The 24,168-nt window shown below is 38.5% G+C and overlaps 1 protein-coding gene across 1 annotated transcript; it reads right to left on the minus strand.

Moving 5' to 3' along the window:
* Positions 1–1,971: 1,971 nt before the first annotated feature.
* Positions 1,972–23,431, minus strand: LOC146455769 (extracellular sulfatase Sulf-1-like). The gene is made up of 11 exons (XM_085093851.1): positions 22,901–23,431; positions 11,428–11,749; positions 10,430–10,753; positions 9,835–9,972; positions 9,268–9,318; positions 8,415–8,785; positions 7,715–7,921; positions 6,545–6,838; positions 5,517–5,693; positions 4,665–4,807; positions 1,972–3,699 (listed from the first exon to the last, which is right to left on the minus strand). Exons 1-11 carry the CDS (start codon positions 23,292–23,294, stop codon positions 2,113–2,115), a joined length of 4,008 nt encoding a protein of 1,335 aa, XP_084949977.1. The 5' UTR covers positions 23,295–23,431; the 3' UTR covers positions 1,972–2,112.
* Positions 23,432–24,168: the final 737 nt, after the last annotated feature.

Raw genomic sequence — 24,168 nt, forward strand, 5'->3', positions numbered from 1 at the left:
ACCATTGCCGTCATCTTGGATTGCAAAACTTCAAAGAACTATGGGACGTGGTTGCTAAGCGACTACAGACTCCATGGCGCATACAGACCTTCAGATAATCAAGGGGACCGCTTTAGAATGCTCCACTCGCTTCTGTTCGTGAAACGGAATATTTAGGTGCCAAAATATTAGAGGAGGGGAGCCCCTCCGACCCCTCCCCTAAATCCATCACTGAGGCTGATAGTAATATGAAAAGAGCTCTAAAATGGCGCGCTTCATAGCAACCATTACAATTTGCCAGCTGATTGTAAACAACAATTTCTTTCTTAAATAATTCACTTCTGTTGATTTGATCATTCCTGTTATTGTAAACTCTGCTTTCTTTTCTCTCTGATACGTCATCTCAATTAAAACTACTTTAAAATACTTTTCCAAGAATCAGCGTCACACTTAAAAAACATCTAAATCAGATTAATTAAAAAAGATCAATGACCATGTATAAAAATCACGCACTTCATTTCACAAAAATTTAACGTTCCTTAGAAATACTTTCTTGCCAAAAAAATAGCCATGAATTTGAAAATTGCGAATGCGACAGATCAATTTTATTCACTGAAATACGGATCTTGTCCGTTATTTTGGCTTGCTAGCTAAATTGCAAAGATAAACTGTTTACGTTTTTATAGCATGCCTTAGGAAAAACGAAACGATGAACCACACTTCGACATGAATTATGCGAACTAGAAATACACCTATTTGTTGTTTTTACCAGCTTAATGCTGACACGTCGTATATGCAGCGATTAGCATCCACCGTACAGAAAAAAAATGCCGACTGTAAATTTTACCACATCCCTTGCCAACCTCACATAGCAAATAGGCACATAGAAAGCTATGTTTTTCGTGAAATTCGTTCCTTTACTAACAACATTGTGTATGCTAGGTTTAAAGTTTTAAGAACTTTCCCGACGGAGCGTTTTTAGGGTTTTCGTACGCTAAGAATTACGGGTAAGCGTACCAGACGCCATTTTTTTGGGTACGGTGGATAGTCGAGGAAAAACTCAGCTTTGAGCGACATGGACTGAGTCTACACAAGGGCACCCAACGAGGACATTTAAGCAAATACTTAAACTGTTGGCTCCTGTCTTCCTTGGTCGTTTTGTAGCCTTTAAAATGCATTTATTTTTTGTATGCTAATTCAGTTTCATCTGTTCGGGTGCCTTAACTGAAAATTTTACTGCAGAAAAAAAGTTTTACTGCAGAAAATTGTAGGGAACGGAATCTTATGCCCGATTTTACGAGCTTTTGTTGGCTTTGCGAAAATGCTAGCTGACCTTTTTTCTCATTTTTGACGGGATATTTGCCCCTACGAAAACGAAACGAATTATCTCTCCAGTGTTGCGAAATTTTGAGTTGACATATTCCCCAAGAGGCGATTAACGCCTTCCGAACAGATATCCACCGTTGGATGCCCTTGTCCACAGCCTTATTGAATATACAGACATATAAAATAGCGAAGATTCTGCTGTTTTTACGTTTACAAATTAGAAAATCAAAGCCAATAAAAATTTTCACCAGTAAAAAGTTCTTAAGCGGACAAAATCTGTACATTTAATTTTTTAAAACAAACCTAACGAAGATATTCAGGCTTCTTGATTAGCGCGCATGATCACGAGGTAAGCCGCTGACCAAAGAGCCTAAAGACTCTGGGTACGAGAATGACCCAATGAAAAAATAGAGGCTCTCTATGGGTATTTCCAACGAATATTTCGTCTGAAACGACACAAGTGTTGATAAACACGATGACCGTGTGTGATCCGAGCCCATCCGATCTGGCGCGGCGATCAAGACTAGAAATGTTAATTGGATATCAAACTTAGACAATTTTGATGATAAACTGTATGAAACTTGTGAACAACCGACGAAAACGAGGCCGAAAACGCCCATAGAAAGACTCAACTTAACGCTAAATTAAAAAGAGCAAACGGCAACAAAATTTGCGAGAGTATCCCCAGTCTAATTCAACGAGGATATTTTTGTCTTCCTTGCACTGAAGCGGGTCAAACGTTCCAAGATCCGCGCTTGCTTTTTCAATCTACTGGTGTTTGGTTCATAGGTCTCAAGTCAAATCCCTTCAGGGATCTAACGGTGAAAATTCTTGTTCAAACTCACCTCCACCCCCCTCAGGAGACACAGTTTCGCCCTCGTCCACCCCTCCCTTACTGATTTGAGATGCTTGTGGGCGTTTGGTTGGCTTCTTGGATCGCTTCTTCGAATTTCGGTTAAGTCGTTTTCCCGACGGCTTTTTGTTTCGTTTTCGTGAAATTTCCGTCGATGCTTGATTCTCTTTGGATTCCTCGTTTTCTCCCAATTTGGGTTTCTCGGGTCCCGAGTTTGTTTCGTTTCTTGTTTGATTCTCAGAGGGTTTTGAGATTTCTTCGTTTTCTGCCGAGGAGCCAGTGTTTGAAGGTGTCAGCAAAACTCCCTTTCCAGAAGACTTCTTTTTACCTTTTTTTAATTTCTTGGATTTTTTAGAAGGCCCTTTTCCTTCTTTCTCTCCGTTTTTTCGTCGTTTTGTAGATTTTCGACGTGTTGGTTTTACCGTAGAATATTCTTTTAAATTCATGTCACTTGTATTTTCTTCTCTCGAAATAGCTGTCCATGATTTTGGAACAGACGTAGAGAGCCTACTCTCCAAAGAACTCGGTTCCGGCTGCGAAGCATTCACGAGCACTGTCGGCACTTCTTCGGAGCCATTCGTAAATATTAATGCGCTTTCTGTTGGTTTCTCAGACTTCTCGCTTTTCGTGGTTGTACTGAATGGATATGGAATGTCCCTTGGCGTTGTCAATGGTTTATCTGGGACCATTGACTCGGTTGGTAAAGGCAGAGAGGTTTTGAGGGATTTCTTTTTAGACTTCTTGAACTTTTTATCGTGAGAATTCTTTCCTTTGCGGCGTTTGGATGTTTTTCTTTTTATTGGTTTCATTGTCAGCTGTTCTGTTTTTGCGTTTTCTTTGGTAGGCACCGAAGTCGTAAAGGTTGAAGTTTTCATCGCCTCCGAGGCATCAACGGTGGTCTTCGTGGTACTCACGACACTTTCCGAAGTGTTTCCGAGGTCTTCCGAACGGTTTTGAACCGAACTGGTCGGTGACATCACACTTTCTTCTGTGGTAATTTTCTGTTTATATTGTTTGGACCTCTTCAAACTTTCCTGCGTAGCTTCTTCGCCACTGTTTTCCTCAGACGCTTTCTCATTCCCAGGCCTGGAGGTCTGCTTCTCCAGTGGTTTGGTCGTCAAATTTTCTGTCTTGATTCTCCCTACCGTAGGTGTCACTGTGGTAAAAGGCAAAACCTCCGAAGATTCTGTCGTTTCCGATGAATCGACGGAATTTTCCGGAGTACTCGCGAAACCTTCCGAACGACTTTCAGTTGGCAACGGACTAGACAACAGATCCGGATAACTTGACGGCGCCGTTGGCAAGGTTAACGTATTCTCAGTGCTAATGGCAGTAGGCTTCCCATCTGTTATCCCACTTGTGGTTGCGACAGTTTGCGTCCATGTACTTGTTGTTAGAGGAGTTGTTAATGGAGCAGAGGTGGTGTATTTCTTGCCATAGTAATGGTTGCAGTTTTCTCCTCTGCACGCTCTCATTTTGTTTAGCTGTCGATGTAATTCCGATAAAACCGCGGGTTCCACTTCATGGATTACATTATACAACTGCAAGATAAATGAGTGACAAAGGTTCAAAATAGAAACAAACGAACAAACAAGCGTCGAGGTTCAATAGGATAGGGGGAATGTGTGTGTGTTGCGTTACCAGGTGGTAACGCAACACTCATTTTCATTTTTACAGAGGCATTACGTGACAACTCACATATCGATTGGGCCTGTTTCAAAATATTAAAATTCAGCTTTGATGCGATTTCGAGGCCTAAAGGACACAAACAACAGACAAAAATAAACATGTTTATGCAAATTCCTTTGATTTTTTTACTCGAAGCCTCATTGGGTTCAAAGCTGAATATTAACATATATCAAAAGAAGTCTATTCTAAGCTCTGTGCATGCTAAGCGGACCTAAGTAAAGCAAAGTACACCAGGTATGACTTTGCAATGAAAACGTACGTTCAGAAGAGTCTAAAATATAATTAATCAATACGAAACTAATATCAAATCAAGATGAAGAGAACAATAAGTTTTATAATTGATTGAACTCATAGATAAACAAGCAAATAAACAAAGAATTAAATAAGGGAGTGAATAGATGAATGAACGGCTGGAGGGATGGATGAACGAATAAACAAATGAAATGAAATGAATGAACGAACGAACGAACGAACAAATGAATGAATGAATGAATGAATGAATGAATGAATGAATGAATGAATGAATGAATGAATGAATGAATGAATGAATGAATTAACGAATAAACGAATGAACGAACGAATGAAATGAGTGAATGAATGAACTAACGAGCGAATGAATGAATAAAGATTGGTAATGTATTGTTGTCGCAGATCTGCTGTGGTACATTCCGCTTATTGGAATAATGCATTCTCAAAACTAGGTGACGCATAAGGAAAACAAACTTAAATTGATTAATTTCTTTATTCTCATTAGCTGTCTGTTTGACAACGCACTGATCTTGCAGGAAGGATTTAAACGTTTATCAATGTACTATACCTGGTACGGATCTTGGTTGAGGTCAAAGAACTCCAAGAAGTGTGTAATAAACTCACAGTAAAGAAAGTTGTGAGTAGCGTTTATCGTTCGCAGACACCAGTAAGAGTTGTTGGCAGCATTGGGACAGAAACAGAACTCACCTCCTGATGAAAACAAGTAAGAAACAAAAAATATAAGAAGTATTTAAACCGGGCTGACCTCTTACAAGGATGTTTTATCAATATATACCGGTTTTCCTAGAAATCATGCGGCAAAGTAAATAAAAAAGAGCTTCTTATAATATGATATGAATAATAACTAAAATTGAATGGATGGACGAATGAATTAGGTTCGTGGATTGATGCAATTCATTCATTCATTCATTCATTCATTCATTCATTCATTCATTCATTCATTCATTCATTCATTCATTCATTCATTCATGCACGCATTCCTCTGTTTACTCGTTCACTCATCGTTTCGTTCGTTAGTTCGTTTGTTCTTTGTACCGTTCTTTCACTTAGTCATTAAATCGATCAATCATTCCTTTTGTTTTTTAGATTGTATGTTAGAAAGTTAGGTGTCCCCATTAGCAATGAGAATCCCCTCTGCTAGATTGTTGCTTGACACGTCATTATTATTATTATTATTGTTATTATTATTATTATTATTATTATTATTATTATTATTATTATTATCATTATTATTATTATTATTATGAAGCGTTTTTCTTTTTTTTTTTTTCGATACCGACATTTTTATTACTTTTCTGTATTTGTTGTTTGTTTTTCTACTAATTCCTTCCTCCCTTCCTTCCCTCCTTCTTTCCTACCTCTAAGCAAATGAATGAATGGATTTATTTATTGGCCATACCCTTCCACAGAGGAGGTAATTTCCAGTGATCGGTAGTCTGGTAAAAGCAATTCATTCCAGGGCTGCTGCATTTACTTCGTCTTATGCTTGTCTTGACCCTCTTCTTCTTCGGGTCTGCTTTCCGTGACACCGCCTTCGGCTGCTTGTTTCGTCTTTTCAGACGCGACATCTGTGGGTCTAAATGGACAAGTAACACGTTCACAGTAAGGTCAGCTATTTAACCAATAGCATACTCTGGTCTTACTTATATGCGACGTAAACATCGCGTTAACCATAAGCACAAGTATAAAGTTTAAGTTTAAGTTTAATAATGCTTTGTCATGCTAGTATATGTACAATAAAAATGAAATTACAAAAGATATAAAAAAGCGCATGACCGGAGAAGAATGCTTACACATGTAAACACAGGCATAAGGTGACAGACGCATGCGCAAAGCTTAACTTTAATTTTGATGGTCGTGTAAGATCTCCTGGGGCCGATGACAAAAATAGACTGTAGCCCCCTACACACATGGATTGGGTAGCATAATAAGCAACTTCGGGTGTAACTTTTAACATCAACGTTAAAACAGTGTTTTTAACTTATCTGAAGGCCTGAAGTTGGCAGATAAGTCTTGTGACACTCGCCCCTGGGGAGTACCCAGAGTATTCAGGCTCTTAGGCCAGCGATTGTTCGCCAGGAGAGACTCTAAGGAATTTTTAAAAAAAAAAAATGTTGTGATTGGCTGCTGCGTAACGGCTATGTATTGGTTTACCGCAGAAATCCAGTACCCCCAGAGTCTCTCCTGGCAACCAACCGCAGGCCAAAGATCCTGAGGACTCTTGAAACGAGATTTCCCCGAAAGTGGTAGCGAAAGAGTAATTTAACCTTCTGGGTAACGAGCGTCCCTCGGTCCCATCGTGGTTACCCTATGACATAGACGTTCAGTTTCTCAGGCGCACTACCTCCAGAACTTAATAATCTAACAGTTAATTTTGTTGCATACAGCTGTTTCGACAAAGGTTGTAACAGCTGTATTCTAATTTACCTTCGTCGGCACGATCATCACCATCGTCTCCTCCATTACGAAGACTTGCCGCGGTCGTCCTCTCAGGCTTTGTGTCGTTGCCAGGGTTACAAGGACAGGGATACTCGATAAGCCGATCGCGGGCGCTTATAAGCAGCAGTTTCTTCCTTCGGTCCCGCAGAGCTCCTAGCCGCATTCTTGTTTCCCAGATTTTCTCTTTGAGTTTTCCAAGTTTTTCTTCAACGACTTCTTGCACCCCAGCAAAATCGTAGCGGTCAGTCTGCGCTTCTGTTGCGTTCGATCTAGTTCTTGTCCCTGCGATAAATTAAACCATACAAATTAAAGCATGATGACCAGGAGGGAGGGGTCAACTTCGGCTTTTCGCAATCAGATTACTTGTCCAGAAGATGCGGGCCATCGTGACGTCACTTTCTGTAAAACCCGGGAAGTTTGAATGATTGATAAACTACAACCTCGCCAAATTTTTTCCTTGGATGATCAGCCAAATAATTCTACGCAAGGCCATCAAAGAATCATAGCTATGTATAAACCTATTACCATAATACACGAACACAGCATCATCGCTGATGAAGTTAATATTTCAAGTATGAAAACACGCAAAAGTTTGACACTGGTTGATAGCAAATGCGACAAAACAGTGACGGCCTGTGCCTCTTTGAAGAAAGATAGCTTGAGAATCCAAAATAATTTAAAAAGGAGGAAAAAGGGAGATCTTACTGTGGTTTGGAGCTTTCGATTGGCCATTAAAAACAATTATCTTACAACTTTTAAGTGATCCTGATGATGACGTATTCGCTAAGGCATTGGCATGCGGCAGGAACGGTGACTCAGTCGCACGGGATTTAACTTGACCTCAATTTGTGGGGAGACTTGCGGGAAAACGAAGTTTAGGGTTTAATTAAACTGCAAAAATATCATGGTAGTTGAAAACACAAGCCTACTTTTTTTGTTGTTTTCGAAGACTACATCCGGCTATTTCCAAGAGATTTGTTGGCCGTAGAAGGTTTTCAACTTGTCTTTTTGAAGAAAAACGACCTCGAACTCGTTTGTACGTGAAGTTGGTCTTTGGTAGCTCTTTGTACAATATAGTTACCAAGTGGTCAATTACTGGCCATGTAAGGGGAAAATATACAAGCTGATCCTTATTGGGGGTTTAAAGGTTAAACTTGCCTGTTACTGCAGTTCTTAGCAACATCTTTGATTTAGATCGTCGATTCTGAAGTTTCTGCGCCCTCGCCAACTCTTTGTAATATCTTCTGGCATTAAACTCGTTTCTGTTTCGTCTTGGCCTGTTGTTATAGTAAGAGCGAGACCTCCTGGAGCGTCGTCTCAGTTCTTTTGCTGATAAATAATCCATGCCTTCTGCAAGCCATTCTTCTGTTGGAGAACAAAGAAGGTATGGCATTGTAACTTTTCTTTTTCTACCCGTAAGCTGTTTACGAGTAATCTTTGCTTTTCCTTCACAAACGACTCTCGGATTAAAAAACATTTAATAAAGCATTTTATAATTTGGCTCCATATAAATATTACTTATTATTATTAATATAAAGAAATGAGTTTGAGGAGTATAAAATGGTAACTCGTTTTAAAAGACGTTTCACAACTAAATAAAGAGACATCTTCAGTTCCAATTAGGTCTTTATCTACAACACCATGACGTTTCCATGACGTTATGTAATTATGTCATGTTTAGCTTCATTATTATTACAATTATAGCACAACACACCTAAGCCTAATCCTAACGCTGGAGAATGGAAGGAAGAGAAGACATTTTTCAACGTAAACAGTGGACAAGAATCGTATTTAAAGCAAATTGGTAAAGAGTAAATAACTCATTAACTGACCTTTGAGCCTATCTAATCACACTCACCGGCATAAGGTAACATATCACCCTGGTTTTCATACCCAGGCCTCGGTTTCATGCAGACACACATCTTCACAGGGGTGGTGGGAGCGGTGGATGGCGTGGGTCGGGTGGTTGTGGCCGTTGTCGCTTGGATCGCTCCATTTTTCCTACATTTCCTTAGCCTTGGTCTGCCATCCACTGTCACGCATTCCCAGAGCTGCTTCGGTTGGCATGGTGACTGATTTTTCTCTCTGGAGCAGATTTTCTCTAGAAGAGTCATCTTGCGTTCTTTGCCTGTCACTGTCCTGTTGCGTGACACTCCTTCAAAGGTGTTCTTGTGCGTCTTGCCATCCTTGCGCGAGCTTGCCTCCAACAAGCTCTTTGTTCTTCTCCAGCTAAAACAAAATGACACATTGCCAACATTTTCTGCGTGCGCAAATAATTTTGTATAAATGTGCAAATTTAACCATACGCGCGTTAGGCAAACTCCTAATTGATCGCCGCGCGTCTGTCACCATACCACATTTCGTAACGAAATACCGCTGCAAAAAATGCGAACAGTATGATTTCAAACGAATTACTCGTGACTCAGGGATTGGATGAAGGATAGCTAGCGATTGGTAGCGTGAAACATTGACCGTTATTATTCAACATATTGTGACACTGCCCAAATGTGGTCAAGGTGTACAGAATATTCGTCCTCCGTAGTCAACAGATATCCTGCGATATACGTCATTTCTTGTGTCGGGGAGAAAAATAAAGTTTGCCTCCAGTTTTTTGCAATAAAATTGTACTTTGTTATCAATGTCTAATGATGCAGATTTAATAAGTGATCAGGGGGTTCTCCTTTACTTGTTTTTTGTAAATTTCGGCTTACCCTCGAGATCTTTCAATAAGTATCGTGTCTCTCCATTGTACGTGCATCCTCCTGTAAAACACCAACAAAACAAGAAGTGAGAAGACAAATGAGATGAGAAATGTTTTTTAATGTAATTTAAGTCTAAACGTGTCTTATTTTTTGTTTTGCTTTGTCTAAGGACTGTCTTAAAGCAAATCCTCGTTAAGGCCTTTTTAATTTCAACAATAACGTGTGATTACTCAAATGATAGCTGCTGGGCAGAACTTTCCTGTTAAGCTTACTTGTAAACTTATCCTGATGCAGGGTTGGGTACAAGTCTGGAAGATCATCCGATTGTCAATGTAAAAACAAACAAACAAAGCGACAACCACAACAACAACAATCTGAAAACGTTCGCTCGAGTCTTCAACGAAAACGTTTCTTAATTTCTCTATCCCAGGAGTTTTAAGGACCGGCTTGCAGCCAAAATAAGTCTAAGATAGATAATCGCGGTCTGAATTCATTTACTAATTCGAAATCGAAACCACAAAATTTCTTGCTTTTTACCCTCGCAAAGTATTGATTTTAACTGTGTTTTCTATTTACCTTTTTGATCTACGTCCATCTTTCGACTTTCTGAACAGTCTCATGATTGAAGAACCATCCATGTCTCTTGGGACGTTTACGCCAGCGATGTCCAAAAACGTTGGCGCTATGTCGACGTTTAAAACCATTTCTTTCATCCTTGAAAAAGGAAAAAAGGATGAGTTAGGAAATCACAATTAAATGCAGCAACTCTCACATGAGGTTCTGTCGTCCAGGTGATGATAAGAACTTTTTTTCTTAAAACAGATAGTATAAAAATTTCCTTATTGTCTATCTGAAACGAAGTTCGAGAAAAAAAAAATAAGATTTGGCAGATAGAGGTTGAGACACAAGCTTATTGCTCTAACGTAACCCTTTTACAGAAGTTGCTGCATGGAATTTGCTGGCATAATTTATCACAAATATACCCAAATATACTAGTTTCGGGTATTTGAACAACTGAGAAATGTTATGATGATAATGATGATGATGATGATGATGATGATGATGATGACAAATGATAATGATGATGACGATGACGGACGATGATAAACAATGATGATGATGATGATGATGATGATCCTTATAGCTGGGGGATGCCTAAAACTGTAGTTACCTGATATTTTTTGGAATGCTTGGACCTCTGACATAGAAAGGTACTCGAATGTCACTCTCAAACGGCATGGATTTGCCTTTCACCAAAGCAAACTGCCCGAGATGGTAGCCGTGATCTGAAGTGAAGAAGACATAAGTTTCATTTTCGATACCTAACGACTGCAGTGTGCTGAAGATTCGTGCGACCGAGTCGTCAACAGAGAGGAGCGTTTGAAGACGGCGACGATGCAAGAGATCCACGAATGCTATTTTCTGTGCGTCCATCGGCTTTTTCTCTCTTAATATCCACTGCTTATCTTGAGAAACAAAGTTCCAATTGGGAAGCCTGTAAAGAAAGAAGGAAATTATTGGAGTGCCAGTATAATTATGATTCATTTTATTAAGTTTCTCGTGGCATGTTAAATACTTCTCTACTTCTTTCTTATTTAGCTAGCTTAAAATTTATTATATTTGATTACTTGTCTGTAACACGCAGAAGTCGCAGTTCTAGAAGTAGCAGTAGCAGTAGCAGTAGCAGTAGTAGTAGTAGCAGCAGAAGCAGCAGTAGCGGCAGTAGCAGCAGCAGTAGTAGTAGTAGTAGTAATAGCAGCAGTGGTGGCAGTATTACCATTACAATTATTATTAATATTATTATTATCATCATCATCATCATCATCATCAATATTATTATTATTATTATTATTATTATTATTATTATTATTATTATTATTATCAGTGGTAGTAGTAGTAGTAGTAGTAGTAGTAGTAGTAGTAGTAGTAGTAGTGTTCGATGATTTCAATCCCAGTCTCTCTCTTTTTTGCCAAGTTGGTGATGATGCATGACATTCATTGATTGCCCCATAATTCTCGACTCCAGGCGCAATTAGGAGTGCGTTCTTTCTACGTCGAACGCAATTATTATTATTATTATTATTATTATTATTATTATTATTATTATTATTATTATTATTATTATAAATTGTAGCAGTAGCAGCAGTAGCACTATTGTTGTAATTATACCTTGGAGCTTTAGCATCAGGGAATGCCGTGCTATACTGCGGAGCTGCCGTTTCTGGGCCATGAGGTGCAGAGTGACTCAGAACAGCCAGGAAAGGACTATCGGGTCTGCTTGCTTTGGCTCGGCGTATAAATGAAATACTGCGATTCGTGATGAGGTCTGTGAAGTAGTCGTGTTCATAGCTCATCTTATGGCGCTCCTTGTAGCTGTTGTGCCTCATTGTGTAGTTGTAGAATTTGGAGTTGTGAAGAAGTCCTTCCCATTTTTTCCAACCAACTGGGACCCAGCTGCCGTCGTACTCGTTTAGGTATTTACCGAAGTAGCCTGGGAATTAAGAGAAACCGTTGGTTTGTGAAAATGCTTGAAAACACTGTCTTGACGGTAATTACCTAATTACACTTAGGGCGCTTTCCATTTTTTAAGAACTGACCGGCCAGTCTGTAAATCTAGTGCGTCATTTTGAAGGGACGGTACTGCAAAATGTTGAAAAATAATCACTTCGAAAATGGTACGCGCTATTTTGAAGATATTCGTAGGACTAGGATAAAACTTATCCTTCAAATTGCTACATTCCGTTTGGGTACGAACTGACCGGGTGAGGCCGGCCAGTTTTGACAACTAAAAAGTACCCTTAGATAAAAAGTAATGTTATCATTTAAGTCCAATATCAAAGTGCAAATTCTCCTCACTGTTTGTTCCTGTTTTCAATATATTTCTTCTGGTTCTAGTTAGGAGAATTTGCTTAAACATCAAGAGATTTTCTCATTGCTGGTCATTTTCGTCATTCTCATAACCTGGATGTTCGATCAACGATAACGATACTGCAAGGAGAAGTGAGATTCTGATCACTATTGGGCTAAAAGCGCGGGGCAAGCCCTGACGTCAACATTTTAAGACACAACATCAGAATAAAGGACTTAATGAACTTTAGTAACAATAATTACAATGGTGTTTACCTCCTTCGGTTTTCTTAAAATGTCGTCCTGAAAGAACTTCTTATCGGAGGGGCCGAATCTCATCTTTTTTATCAGTGCACAGGGCCCTTAAGCGCGGTTTAGCTAAGTAATAATAATAATAATAATAATAATAATAATAATAATAATGGTTTATTAACAGATCCACTGGGTGGCTCTTCCCTGTTAAAATACAATAATTACAATTACAAAATAAATCAAATTGCCGTATGAAGATGTCGAATTGCATAATCTCATGACGTGTGATTTGTTAGGATGTTTTAGCTGAAAATTTAAGTTCAGAAAGTTTTAGGAAACGGTGTTTTATTCCCCGAATTTAAAAGCTCAGTGCTGTTGGCTTTACGAAAATGTTAGCTGAACTGCAGATTTTCCGGCTTTAAAACTACCTCCCAATTTCTGATGCGCCCCTGACAGAGGTTCCCGTAAGGGTCCTTAGGCGCCCCTGACAGAGGTACTCCTTAGATGCTCCCGACAGAGGTACCCCTTAGGTGTTCCCGACAGAGGTGCCCCTTAGGCGCCCCTGACAGAGGTGCTCCTTAGGTGCTCCTCAAAGAGGTGCCCCTTGGGCGCCCCTGCCAGAGGTGCCTCTTAGAAGCTCCTAACAGAGGTGCTCCTAAGGCGCCCTTGACAGAGACAAATGGTCGGTTTGTAAACATGCCTAATATAGACGGACAAATAGGAGAAAGATCCTCGCCGTTAGTACGCAACTTAAGCAGTTGACAAAAGAAAGCCTGAAAAAATTCAGGCTTGAACGGGAATCGAACCCATGACCTCTGCCAACTGAGCTATCAAGCCAACTGGGAGCTGGTCACATTAATTGTGAGTTCGTTATAAACCCGTGAAGGATGAATAAATGAATAGGAATATATGAAACATATATAAGAAGTGCGTATGAATGAGCAAATAGGAGAAGGACTGCGAGGATCTTTCTCCTATTTGTTTATTCATCCGCAGTTCCAACAGATGTTTCATATATTCCTATTCATTTACAGCCTGACAAGTTAGTCAGGTTAACAACAACTTTGTACGTCAGTACAGTATCGTCAGACAAAAAAAATGTATTGACTAAAGTTCACCTGGAATCTGACGTTTAAATTTTGAGGCTTTAAGAAGATTAAGAAGATATAAAAATTAAGACGTCGTAATTGAAAACTAAAACTACAGCTTTCAGTCAGATTGACGTACATCATTAGATTAAGCTAACTAAAGACGACAGCAAGTCGACGCATCTGATAGTTAATCTAATTTGATGTAAATCTGCCTTGGACCTACGCGTCTGGCTATGACTAGATGTTATTAAAAAATGCTGTACAAAGAAAGGACAAAGGTAGGGATGGAAAAAAGAAGAAGAAGAAGGAGGAGGAGGAGAAGAAGGAGAAAAAGAAGAAGAAGAAGAAGAAGAAGAAGAAGAAGAAGAAGAAGAAGAAGAAGAAGAAGAAGAAGAAGAAGAAGAAGAAGAAGAAAAAGAAGAAGGAGAAGAAAAAGTGGAAACAGCTCTCATTCCTAAATGCATTTTAATATGTTTTAATAAGATTTTCCTCCATGAAAAGTTGTAAAATTCTTACGTCTGTCCAAAGTATGAAAACCATCATAATATCGTAGTTAAAATTGGATAATGCTGAAACGTTTTTATGTTTAAAAGATCAACAAAAAATGTCATAATTTAAAAATTAAGTTAAAGATAAGTTCTACATTTGACTCAATTAAATTCGTCAGATTGCAGTTTAGATCGACCAGAACGAGGGAAGATTAACCGAGTCCATCGATCTTTACATGATATCAGTCACTCGGCCCAAAGATTCGTTTTTGCCCTGAGTTCGGTTGAATGCTCAGTTTTCAGAAGTTCGATGTTCGACTCAAAGACTTCCACACAATCTCCCTTTAATCTTCCATTAACTATGATTATTGATAATCTCATTAATGTGCGTCTTTCAACTGGCGGTGATCTTATTTGGTGCAGTTATCTCTGTTGGTTTCTTAATGTCTTTACTACTAAATTAATATAATGTCGACCTTTTTTCTGCATTAAAAGTTGTGAGATTCCTTTGTCAGTCATAACGTTATTAAACGCTAATCAGACGCTCACAAATAGCTACAAAATTCACTAAATAGAATTTCGTCGACCTAGGCTCCCTTCAGATATGCTTACATTTTCGAAATGTTTCTTAGCTTAAATACGCCAAGATTCCATTGCCTTCTATACTTTCTTGTAATTGCGCTAATTCGCAAATCCACTAACACTTTTGTACTTAGTTATGCGTATAAAAGTGGCACATTTTCTAATTCGAACCCGTTTCTGTTGTCAGGGGCAACCCAACGAGAACATTCTGTCCCCAGCAACCTCGAGTTCGTTCCCAGGGTCTCTCCTCTTCTCTAAGCTTTGAAGGTATGTGCGGCCCCAAAGGGTTTGGTTCTTGAGCAATGTCGGTCTGAAATAGGGTACTGATTTTAACTATTTTGGTCTGAAAGTCTCAAAACGGGTATGGATTCTAAAGATCAGGTCTGAAAATAGGTACCCGAAAATTACATATTTTGGTCTGAAATAACGCCAGGGTTTGGAGAAGCGAGCCACACACCTCCACCAAACAATCCGAGGAGTACTTCCCCGGGAAATCCCTCCATATTACGAAGTAGGTTTAATGATTTATTCTGTCAAGGTAGGGCTTAAGCTGTCCAGTTCTAACTTGGTAAGGTAATCAAGACGTAATATCAAGGAAGACCTTCTCACTACAACCCCTGTGTTTTTCTAACTCTTTTCGCACTATACATGTTCACATCTGAAATTTGCAGTAAGTTAACTTTCTTGTGCATTTCCTTTTGTGAGGGAAGTGGTCAAAAGTACTATACTCGAACAGGACCCACCAAACCACAAAATAGATGGTGGTCTCTGCCTGCATCCCCTTTTCCTCAACCTCAAAAAAATGGTGTCTTGATTGCTATGCCAACCCTCTAACCAGCAGTAAAAAAATGACAATGAGACTTAAACATCACTTTTCTTGTTAATCTAACATTGCTGACTAACTCTTCCGACTAACTCTTCCTAGCTGAGCATTTCTGTGTGAACTCAAATTTTAAAGCCAATAAAATTTTATCGGTAATGATCATGAGATAGGTACGATGGTGTCTTCAATAACTCCCTACCTCAGACAAGGTGGGTCCTCTTCGAACCAACATGGGTGTATCTCTGGTTAAAATGGTAAAATAAATCTTCATAAAGGGCAAACATAAGTTCGTTAAAGTAACGTTTGGCATCTTTACAATGCAGTTAGTTACGTGCCTGAACGAACTGAGACACGTTCCAAATAAAATATCTTCACGTTATCACAAGTTAATGGAAATTTTCTTTAATCAAATCCAATTTTCAATTAATCCAATCAGGAAAGCCATAAAATAATCACGGGAAAGCCATTCACCCCATGGCTAAGGAAAATGACATGGACTGTGGCAAATTTGACAGTGCATGCTTTTTTCGCCGGGTACCAAAACCCTCAGTTCAAAGTACACGAAAACTACAATGTACGTCAGTAGAATTGAACTGAGCTGTAACTGAAATCCTGTACTATGTGTCCTGTATATATCTTAAAAGTTAGGGTCACTTATTAAAAGACAGTTTAGACGGTGTTTAACAAAACCACGTTCTAAGCCATTTCCAATTTTGCCCACAGTCATATCTAAACATTGTCTGCTTTTTACAGTAACAGGAAGGCCTGCATCCCAGACTAGAAAACTCTTTATCTCCCTAAAATAAACCACCTATCAACGGGCCTGGTTGTTCGAAAGCCGCCGGATTAACGTTAATCCACGATTAAAAGTTAACCGAGGTTTTCTGCTCGCTCGCAAAATTGTTTTAAAACTCTAATGTTAGGTTAGTGGTAAAGAAAAGTCAACGTCGAAACTGAGGGACAAAAATATTTTTGAAAAATCTTTATTTTTGTGTTATTAAACTCGAACCAAAGTTGTTGTTAATCCAGGATTAGCTTAATCGGGCTTCGGAACAACTGGGATTAGATTTGGAGGCCCACTGCTTGTCTTAAGCTGCGGCCTAAGTTAGACTCTGTTTAAATAACTCGCTGGCCCTAAGAGTTTTTAGCCTGACATCAAAATGACTAAACTGACTCTTTTCTAGTTCGAGGTGTGAGGTTACAAAAAAAATGTGGTAGAACTGGGTTTGATTTTTGTCTTCAGAAACGTTAGTCAACTAAATCCTGTATGTAGAGAATACGCACCACGTTTGTCAGAACCAGAAGCTTTTTAGTTCTTTTGAAATAGTGAAAGAAAAAAGAAACAAACAAACAAACAAACAAAAACTCGATAATTAAAGACACACACAAAACATGCGTTTCGTCATTCACAACATCAGACCAATCTACACCGTAACATGAATAAGAATTTGTCCCCAAATGGAAACACGCCTCTAATTTTAGAAATCTTAGGAAATGCTCAAAACTTGCGTAAATTGTTTGGTATCAAGTTGACGTCGTTGTGTAAAAGGAAACTAACAAGGCATTGTAAACCAATATCTCTTTGTGGCATTGAATTTTGGATAAGAATTGAAAGCAAAATGCAGATATGTTTGGAGTGAATTTAAAGTTAAAGCCACCCCACTACCATCATCAGTGATATCTTTTTAACTAGCTACTTTAAGGAACAAGTTTAATTAACAATGAAGAGGAGGTACTTAATAATTTACTTTGATTAATAAAGGTATTTGACGATTTCCTAATTAAATTTACAAGAACCTCAAACATTTAATTTTATTTTACTTGACGACAGTTTATTTAACCCACATCATTGAGGCTGATTGACGTACTTAGCACATTGATGTGTTATTTGAAGTATTCCAGTTGTACGAACTGTGTATAGTAAGTACGTGATTGCATGTTTTTGGCTGTTTTGTACACAAGTCCGTAAAATCCCATAAGTTGATCACAATATGAAGTGATTTGAAATGTTGTTATGGGAATGTAATGGTGTTTAAATGAAGTGACAGGATAAGATAATGGTATAATCAAAGCTCGCTCTTTCAATCGCTGTCATATTTGTTTGTCTTTGTTCTGTTAATGTATCGAAGAATCCCGAAATTGATGGTTTACATGTGACGTCATGGCGGCCATGTTGGTGGACAGGAACAATAAGATTTTTCTGTTCTGCGAGTTGACTGCCATTTTTATGCAAACTTTGTGAACAATTTTCTCTTGTTTTGTCCACCAACATGGCGGCAATGTAAACCACCTATACAGACAATTTGACAAACCGTAAAAAATTCACGATCAAGCGTTGATGTAATATATCAAACATGAGGAAGAGTGTTTCCTCCGATTTCCAAACACCGAGAAGTAGGTTGGAAAAACGAGGCGCAAACTACCCTGATAATGAAGGATTAAAGATGCTCTTTGGTAGATGGAATGCAGAATGTCTGCCTGATCTGAGCGCCATATTCGATATCAAGAACGGGAAAGGGAAGTGGAGCTTTGACAAAGGATTGGGATGATCTATCATATCCCAGAGACGTATCCTTGTTTTACGAACTTTACGTGTAAGTTGAACTTGGAAATGTAACAAGAATACAATTGCTTATGCTAATTTGTGCTAGGTTCGACGAATGAGAAGTTTCGATGTTTGGAACAGGCCTTTCTCTGTTTAGTAGGCATGCGCACTTTGTCACTGATTGCGAACACACAAATGTGCCTTGAGGGTTCTCTCGATCAATCTCGAACGCTCGACTTGGTTCTATTCGTGAAGTCTTCACTCGTCAGGTGGCTACAAACAGAGCCCTAAAATAGACTCGGCGCTTTTTGAAAAACTATATCTTGACTGTCATCTCCGGTCAAAAAAATCACTTTCGAAATATTTTCTAAAATTCTTGGCTTCGTTACAAGATTTTTATTTTTGTTTTAAAATAAGCTGTTTACTTAAAGGAGAAAGATCTGAGAAGTTCCGCGTTTCAGTTTGAGCTTTGGGAGTGACAGAGAATTTCGTAATGATTTTGAGTGACAAGTTCAGCGATTGCGAATAAAGGTTATAAAGAGGGACAGAGAATAAAGGACATAACAGAACACAAGAGAAAAGAAAAGAATTATGCTCCTAGCTGTTGATTTAGAAAGAAAACAATTCAAGGGCGGGTCCAGAGAATGGACCAATTGTCATCAGACTCCTTATGCCAACTAAGAATCCTTTGCGGCCTTGCAGTTGGCAAAATGCCGGCTATTTTGTAAAAACGTGCCAGATTAGTGTGATTAGTGCTATTTTCAACTTCAAATTCTTTGTACTTTAAAAGCTAACCTGTGAATAAAAGCTTTTTTTAAGGTCAATATTTTAACTTTCGTTTGCAGAGTTTTTATTGTGATTCAGGAATTAAATCTTTCGAAGTTTCAATGACGATCCGAACTCGCCTTCAATGTAGTGTAAAAATTAATACTTAGCGTTCAGAACTGCTTTAGTACAATGTACCAGTAAAGCCGGTTTACATACCAGTTTCTATCATAGTGACCCTTCTAAAGGTGTTGACATTCAGTTAGACCAATTGTTATTCACAACTACACCGGCCCGGCGATCATAACAAATTGTCTATGATAAAAAAAAAGTCAGTGTGCGAAGCAATTAGGTATCGGCCACAAACTTGCAGAAAAATAGTTTTCGACAACAAAGCAGTATTCCTTTTCAAAAAAAAAAAAAAAACACTCTAGTTGTCGGCAACAAACGAGGCAATTTTGATGTTGATAACTCGTGCGTTTTTTCTTGTCTGTGAGAGACTGTGAGACAGCTGCCGACAGCTACATCATTGCCAGTAGTTTCTTAGCTAAACAAACATGGGGAGAATATTTCTTAACTTCCTCAAGGCAAAAAGTCCGTCTGGTGGCCAAAGTAACAATTAAATGCTTGTAAAAAACTCTTTTCTCCTTGTTCAAGATCGATGGATTTTGACCTCAGTATTTTATCTCCGTTATTATAACTTGCATTTACATGCAAAGCAAACGCCAGTTACCAAGTTGTAACTTTCGATCATTTTGGCCTTTAGAACTGCGTGAAAAAGCTCTATCTTCGCTCATTTTAATTTGTCGAATACATTTAACTGACGACGACGTTCTCTCAAATCTGTGTTCCAAATTTTTAAACTTTTTGGAGGCATAAAAATGCGTCAAAAATTGTACAGACTTTACTCAACCGCCGAATTTCCCAAATTGATTTTAATTTCTACGTGGAACTCTTTAACTCTATTAACAATAAAATCTGTAGGCTACTTTCAACAAATTAAATAAACTCCGAACCCTTTGAGATTCAAAAGAAACTTTTCTTATCTGCAGTGGAAGCCAAGTTCACAAATATAATCGTTTCGTTTGTTCCACAACGTCTTTCTCTTCCCATCATTCTCTCTGGCGACATTCTGGTTTTTCTTTCAACCCGGCTATCTGTCTCTGGATCCCCGCAGATACTCAGTGTCGCGTTGTTCGAAAGCCGATTAACGCTAATTCACGATTTAAAGTTAACCGAGGTTTTCAACTCACTCATTAAAGATGATTTTAAAGGCTCATTTTAATCTTATGGTAAAGAAAAGTCTAAGCCAAAACTGAGGGACAAAAATCTTTTGGACGAATCCTTACGGATTAGTAAATATACCCGAATCAAAGTTCACGTTAACCGAGGATTAGCTTAATCGGGCTTTGAACACGGCGATTTACCACCACAAACAACTGCAACGAAGCAAAAATGAAAGACAATCCAAAAAGGCTAGGAATGTTTGACTGAATAAATAGTTCAAGAGTATGAACATTTTTTGTATCTTCCCCACGACGAAATAATTTTCCGGTTGAGGTCACTGTGACTTCTTTCCTCTGTAATGAAGCACGCGAGAGGAGATTGGTCGAGATTGTACATTTTGAATTGCGTATGAACCCCTACTTATGCCGTCTGAATAATTCAAAGTAAATATAATTTAGTGCATTTAAAAATTAACAAAATTAAAGCTTTCGCAATGAAAGTTCTGTTTAACCGTGTTAGGTAAATTTGACAGGCAATATTTCCACAGCAAGGTTGCTTTTACAGTTGCTCTTTCACAGATGTAAGATAACCTATAAACCTACAGTCGACATTCCACAGATAACTTGTCTGTAATGAAAAATAAAATGACACCGTGGAAAGGTTCAAAAATAAATTTAAACACGCAATTGGCATTCACATACCAAATACGTCAAATACGCAAAATGGTAACTTGACAGAGGCATTTGTTTCAATATTATCTTCGCGTCGCTCCTTGTACATGTATAACCAATTTTCACGTTTTTCGAGCCCAAATGAAAAAAACAACAATATAAAGAGCCAAATTATTTAATAGGCTTGCCAAAATTAATAGGATTTCAACCACATGATAAAAAATGATTTTACTTTTAAACAAGATAGTCTGGGATATTTGACCTTGACTGAAAAAAAAAAAAAAAGATGAAATGCATTTAATGTAGAAAAGGACGGAATCCCTTTAATAGCGAAAGAGAGTTTTCAAACGTTTGAAGTCTGAAGTTTTAGTCGCCTAGATATATATCGGAAATCGATGATACACCAAAGAAAATTGCCACTATTTGTCAATCTTTGGGATAATTTTCCATCAACAAAAGTAAACTAACTTGTGACACGGTGATTAACCTTGGAGTATTTAACGAAATTCCACTTATTCAATTCAGTATTCTAGGTAGTTTTTTTTTTTGTCTATGGCGAACAACTAAACGAAACCTCTCAAATGGCGTTCTACCTTCAAGCTATTGCCACTTTCATTTATTTTAGTTCCTTAAAACTTTTTAATCGTAAGATACACTCTTCAAATGATACACTCTTCAAACGTAGTTCCGTTCCTCCCAAAGCAAAACCACAAATCTAATCATGTGGCTCATCCTTGTCTGGCCATGATTTAAATCATGAAAGCTACGAAGCGGTACGTTTCTGTACTGAAAGTGTGATTTATCATACCGTTTCGTTTGTATATGGTATACAAGGTGGTTCCAACTTTTGAGTCTGTAGATTGAGTCCTAAAGAGTGACCAATCAATTGAAAGCTACTGAGCAGTACTTTCCTGTGGTGCCGTTTATTTATTTTGTGAATTGCGGATGAAATCCTGAGGTGTGAGCATTCCAATGAAAGCTACTGAGCAGTGCTTTCCTGTGGCGCTGTTTTTTTTTTTTCTTTTAATTCTTTACAAGGTGGTTCTAGCTTTTAAATCAAATTCTTAATCAGTGTGGCCATTCAAATGAAAGCTTGACTTTCCTGTGGTGCTGTTTATTATGCTGTCCAAGGTGATTCTAACTTTTGAGTCTGTGGATGAAATCCTTAAGTGTAACCATTCAAATGAAAGCTACTGGGCAGTGCGTCCCTGTGGTGCTGTTTGTTATACTTCACAAGGTGGTTCTAACTTCGAATCAATCCTAAAGTGTGACCATTCAAATTTAAGCTCTTGATTGTTTTGCTCAGTAGATTTCATTTCAATGGTCAACTCGCCTTTCTAAAACTCTCCCATCTTTCAGTACTTTAAAATGTTTCCCGAACTCAATGGCGAACTTTGCACATTTTTTTAATTCTCTAAAATGAATGAAATCCATAAGAAATTAAAGCTACTGTGCTGTTTTCGTTCCAGTTTTTCCCTGTTTTAAGCAGACGTGCTTGTCGGACTACCGTCTCAGCGAGCGTGATCTTTAGTTTGTCCAACATACTCCGCCTGACATACACAAGTTGACATAAGAAACCGCAAAAGGGTCTTTAAGTCATAGATACCAGATTTTGTAAGAAATACATTCAAACTACAAAGATCAAGGAAGACATAAGTGATTATGGCAAACAGTTGCAATCGAGTTACGAGCAGACAGGAATCAGCCCTTATGCTGAATCAGGGAGCAGTGAAAAATCTATTCATAGGTATGCGTCACTCACATCACAAGCCAGCAACTTTAATCACCTAGTTAAGATTAAACAGTTTAACAAGACGGGAAAATCCTTTAGACAAGACTTGAAATGGCAAGATCTTATGGTGCAGTGCAATGGGGTATAGGTCATAAAATGTGTCTCACCATGGACTTCAATGAATTGGTTTTATATAAATCCGGATAAATGCACAGACCATGCTATATTCCAGTTATTGTGCCTTCTGGATGAGTTATTCGTTATACAATAACCACATGAAACAATAGGTAAGCGATTGAAAAACAAAGGGTATTACAAAAACGTGAGCCTTTTTTTACACAATACGTCTATTTCGGCTTATTAATTGAAGCTCTCTTGGCTGACGACAAGCCTCAACACATGTAAAGCTCGTTCGATTCGCATTACGCAGTATTTTTAACGCTCGTGTGATATATCACATTGCTCACAAGATTCCTTAACTCTTATTCTCGTACCACGGGATTAGCGAGTGACTGTTTTCAGTTTCGACAGAGCGATGGTTTAGGAGATAGCGTTTAGCACATTTAGCTCAATTAAAGTTCAGTAATTTGGAAGTTAAGATAAATAAATGTTCCCTCACCTGTTACATAACCAGCTAATTCCAAGTATCTCGCGTACGTCTTCTTCTCTGGGCCTCTCCTCCAAGAGGGCGATGAACAATTCCAGTTGTTTGTGAAAGTGAAATGATTGTGCGCGTACTTTCCTGTTAAAATACTCGAACGGGATGGACAGCACATTGGTGTTGTGACAAACGCATTGACAAAATCCGCACCTTCTTGACGCAGAATGTTTTGCGTTTTCTTCATCACGTTTGGAGATCCAAGCTCTTTATCCATGTCGTCAACAAGAATGAAGACTATATTGGGACGTCTTGTGGACCTTGTCCCACCTCGGAAATTTGGTCTTGCTTTGCGTGCCTCTGTCGCAAAGTCACATAAAATCAGCGCAAGGAAGATTATAAAGTTTTTGACCATTTTGATGACGCGAGTTGCTTGAATCTTTCGCAAAACGACGCCAGTCGCCAAGGAACGTGATTATTCTCGAGTCTGGAGAACTTTAGAAAATCAAGATGACAACCTTAAGAAATCAGAACAAACGGACATGGACTAAACATCACCGATACATGTTCAAGGCGACTGAAGCAGTTGAAGCAAAGCTGAGTGATGTCAATTGCTTCGAATATTTCAATTATCGCGGATGAAATTTCTTTAGAATTCCGTGTTGATTGAGAAGATATGCAAAATAATTTCAAATAAAACGGCCAAATTCCCGCTGGGATTTGGTGCGAAATTTGTCGCCTCAATTGGATCAATAGAATAGTCTTTGAATAAGTGATTGAACGCAGGGCTGGTGGTGAAATTAATTCCGTGAAGTGAAATACGAACTTTGGATATTGTGAAGTGGGCAGTCAAAACAATAATTGCCTAGACTAAAGAAAAACAAAAATTGATATAACAATGAAATTCTTTAACAGTTAAAACTCACCCCACTGGAAAACGAAGCGTCACCGATACTTATAACAGTTCTCAGTGTTCTGCCAACTTAGAGCGCAATGAAACAGAAGCCATGTTTAATGAGGCAGTGGCCTTTTTTCTAGCGAGTAGAACTGACATGAATAAACTGCCAGAGAATGCAGACATCACGTTCCATATGATGTAACAGACCTCCGGAAACCTTCTCAGGAAATAAAAACAGATTAATTGAAAGTACTTAAGAAAGGGAGGGGTTTATGACAGGGCAGAAGAACGATTTTGTTGAAAAAAAAAAAACAAAATTCTTGTTTTGCCCCAGCTGGTCTAAAAAAGAATGTCTTAGAAATTCTGGTGGATTGTAGAATTTCTACAATAT

Source organism: Pavona decussata, unplaced genomic scaffold, assembly GCF_977016875.1.
Source record: "Pavona decussata unplaced genomic scaffold, jaPavDecu1.1 SCAFFOLD_270, whole genome shotgun sequence".
NCBI classification, from domain to species: domain Eukaryota; kingdom Metazoa; phylum Cnidaria; class Anthozoa; order Scleractinia; family Agariciidae; genus Pavona; species Pavona decussata.

Bases quoted from the DNA above. Each gene is read 5' to 3' on its own strand.
- LOC146455769 (XM_085093851.1), bottom strand. From the start codon at position 23,294: ATGGTCAAAAACTTTATAATCTTCCTTGCGCTGATTTTATGTGACTTT. The intron at 7,922-8,414 runs GTGAGTGTGATT...GTTCTCCAACAG, and splicing joins TGATATGTTACCTTATGCCG to AAGAATGGCTTGCAGAAGGC. The intron at 4,808-5,516 runs GTATGGCCAATA...TGTTTTCATCAG, and splicing joins ATTACCTCCTCTGTGGAAGG to GAGGTGAGTTCTGTTTCTGT.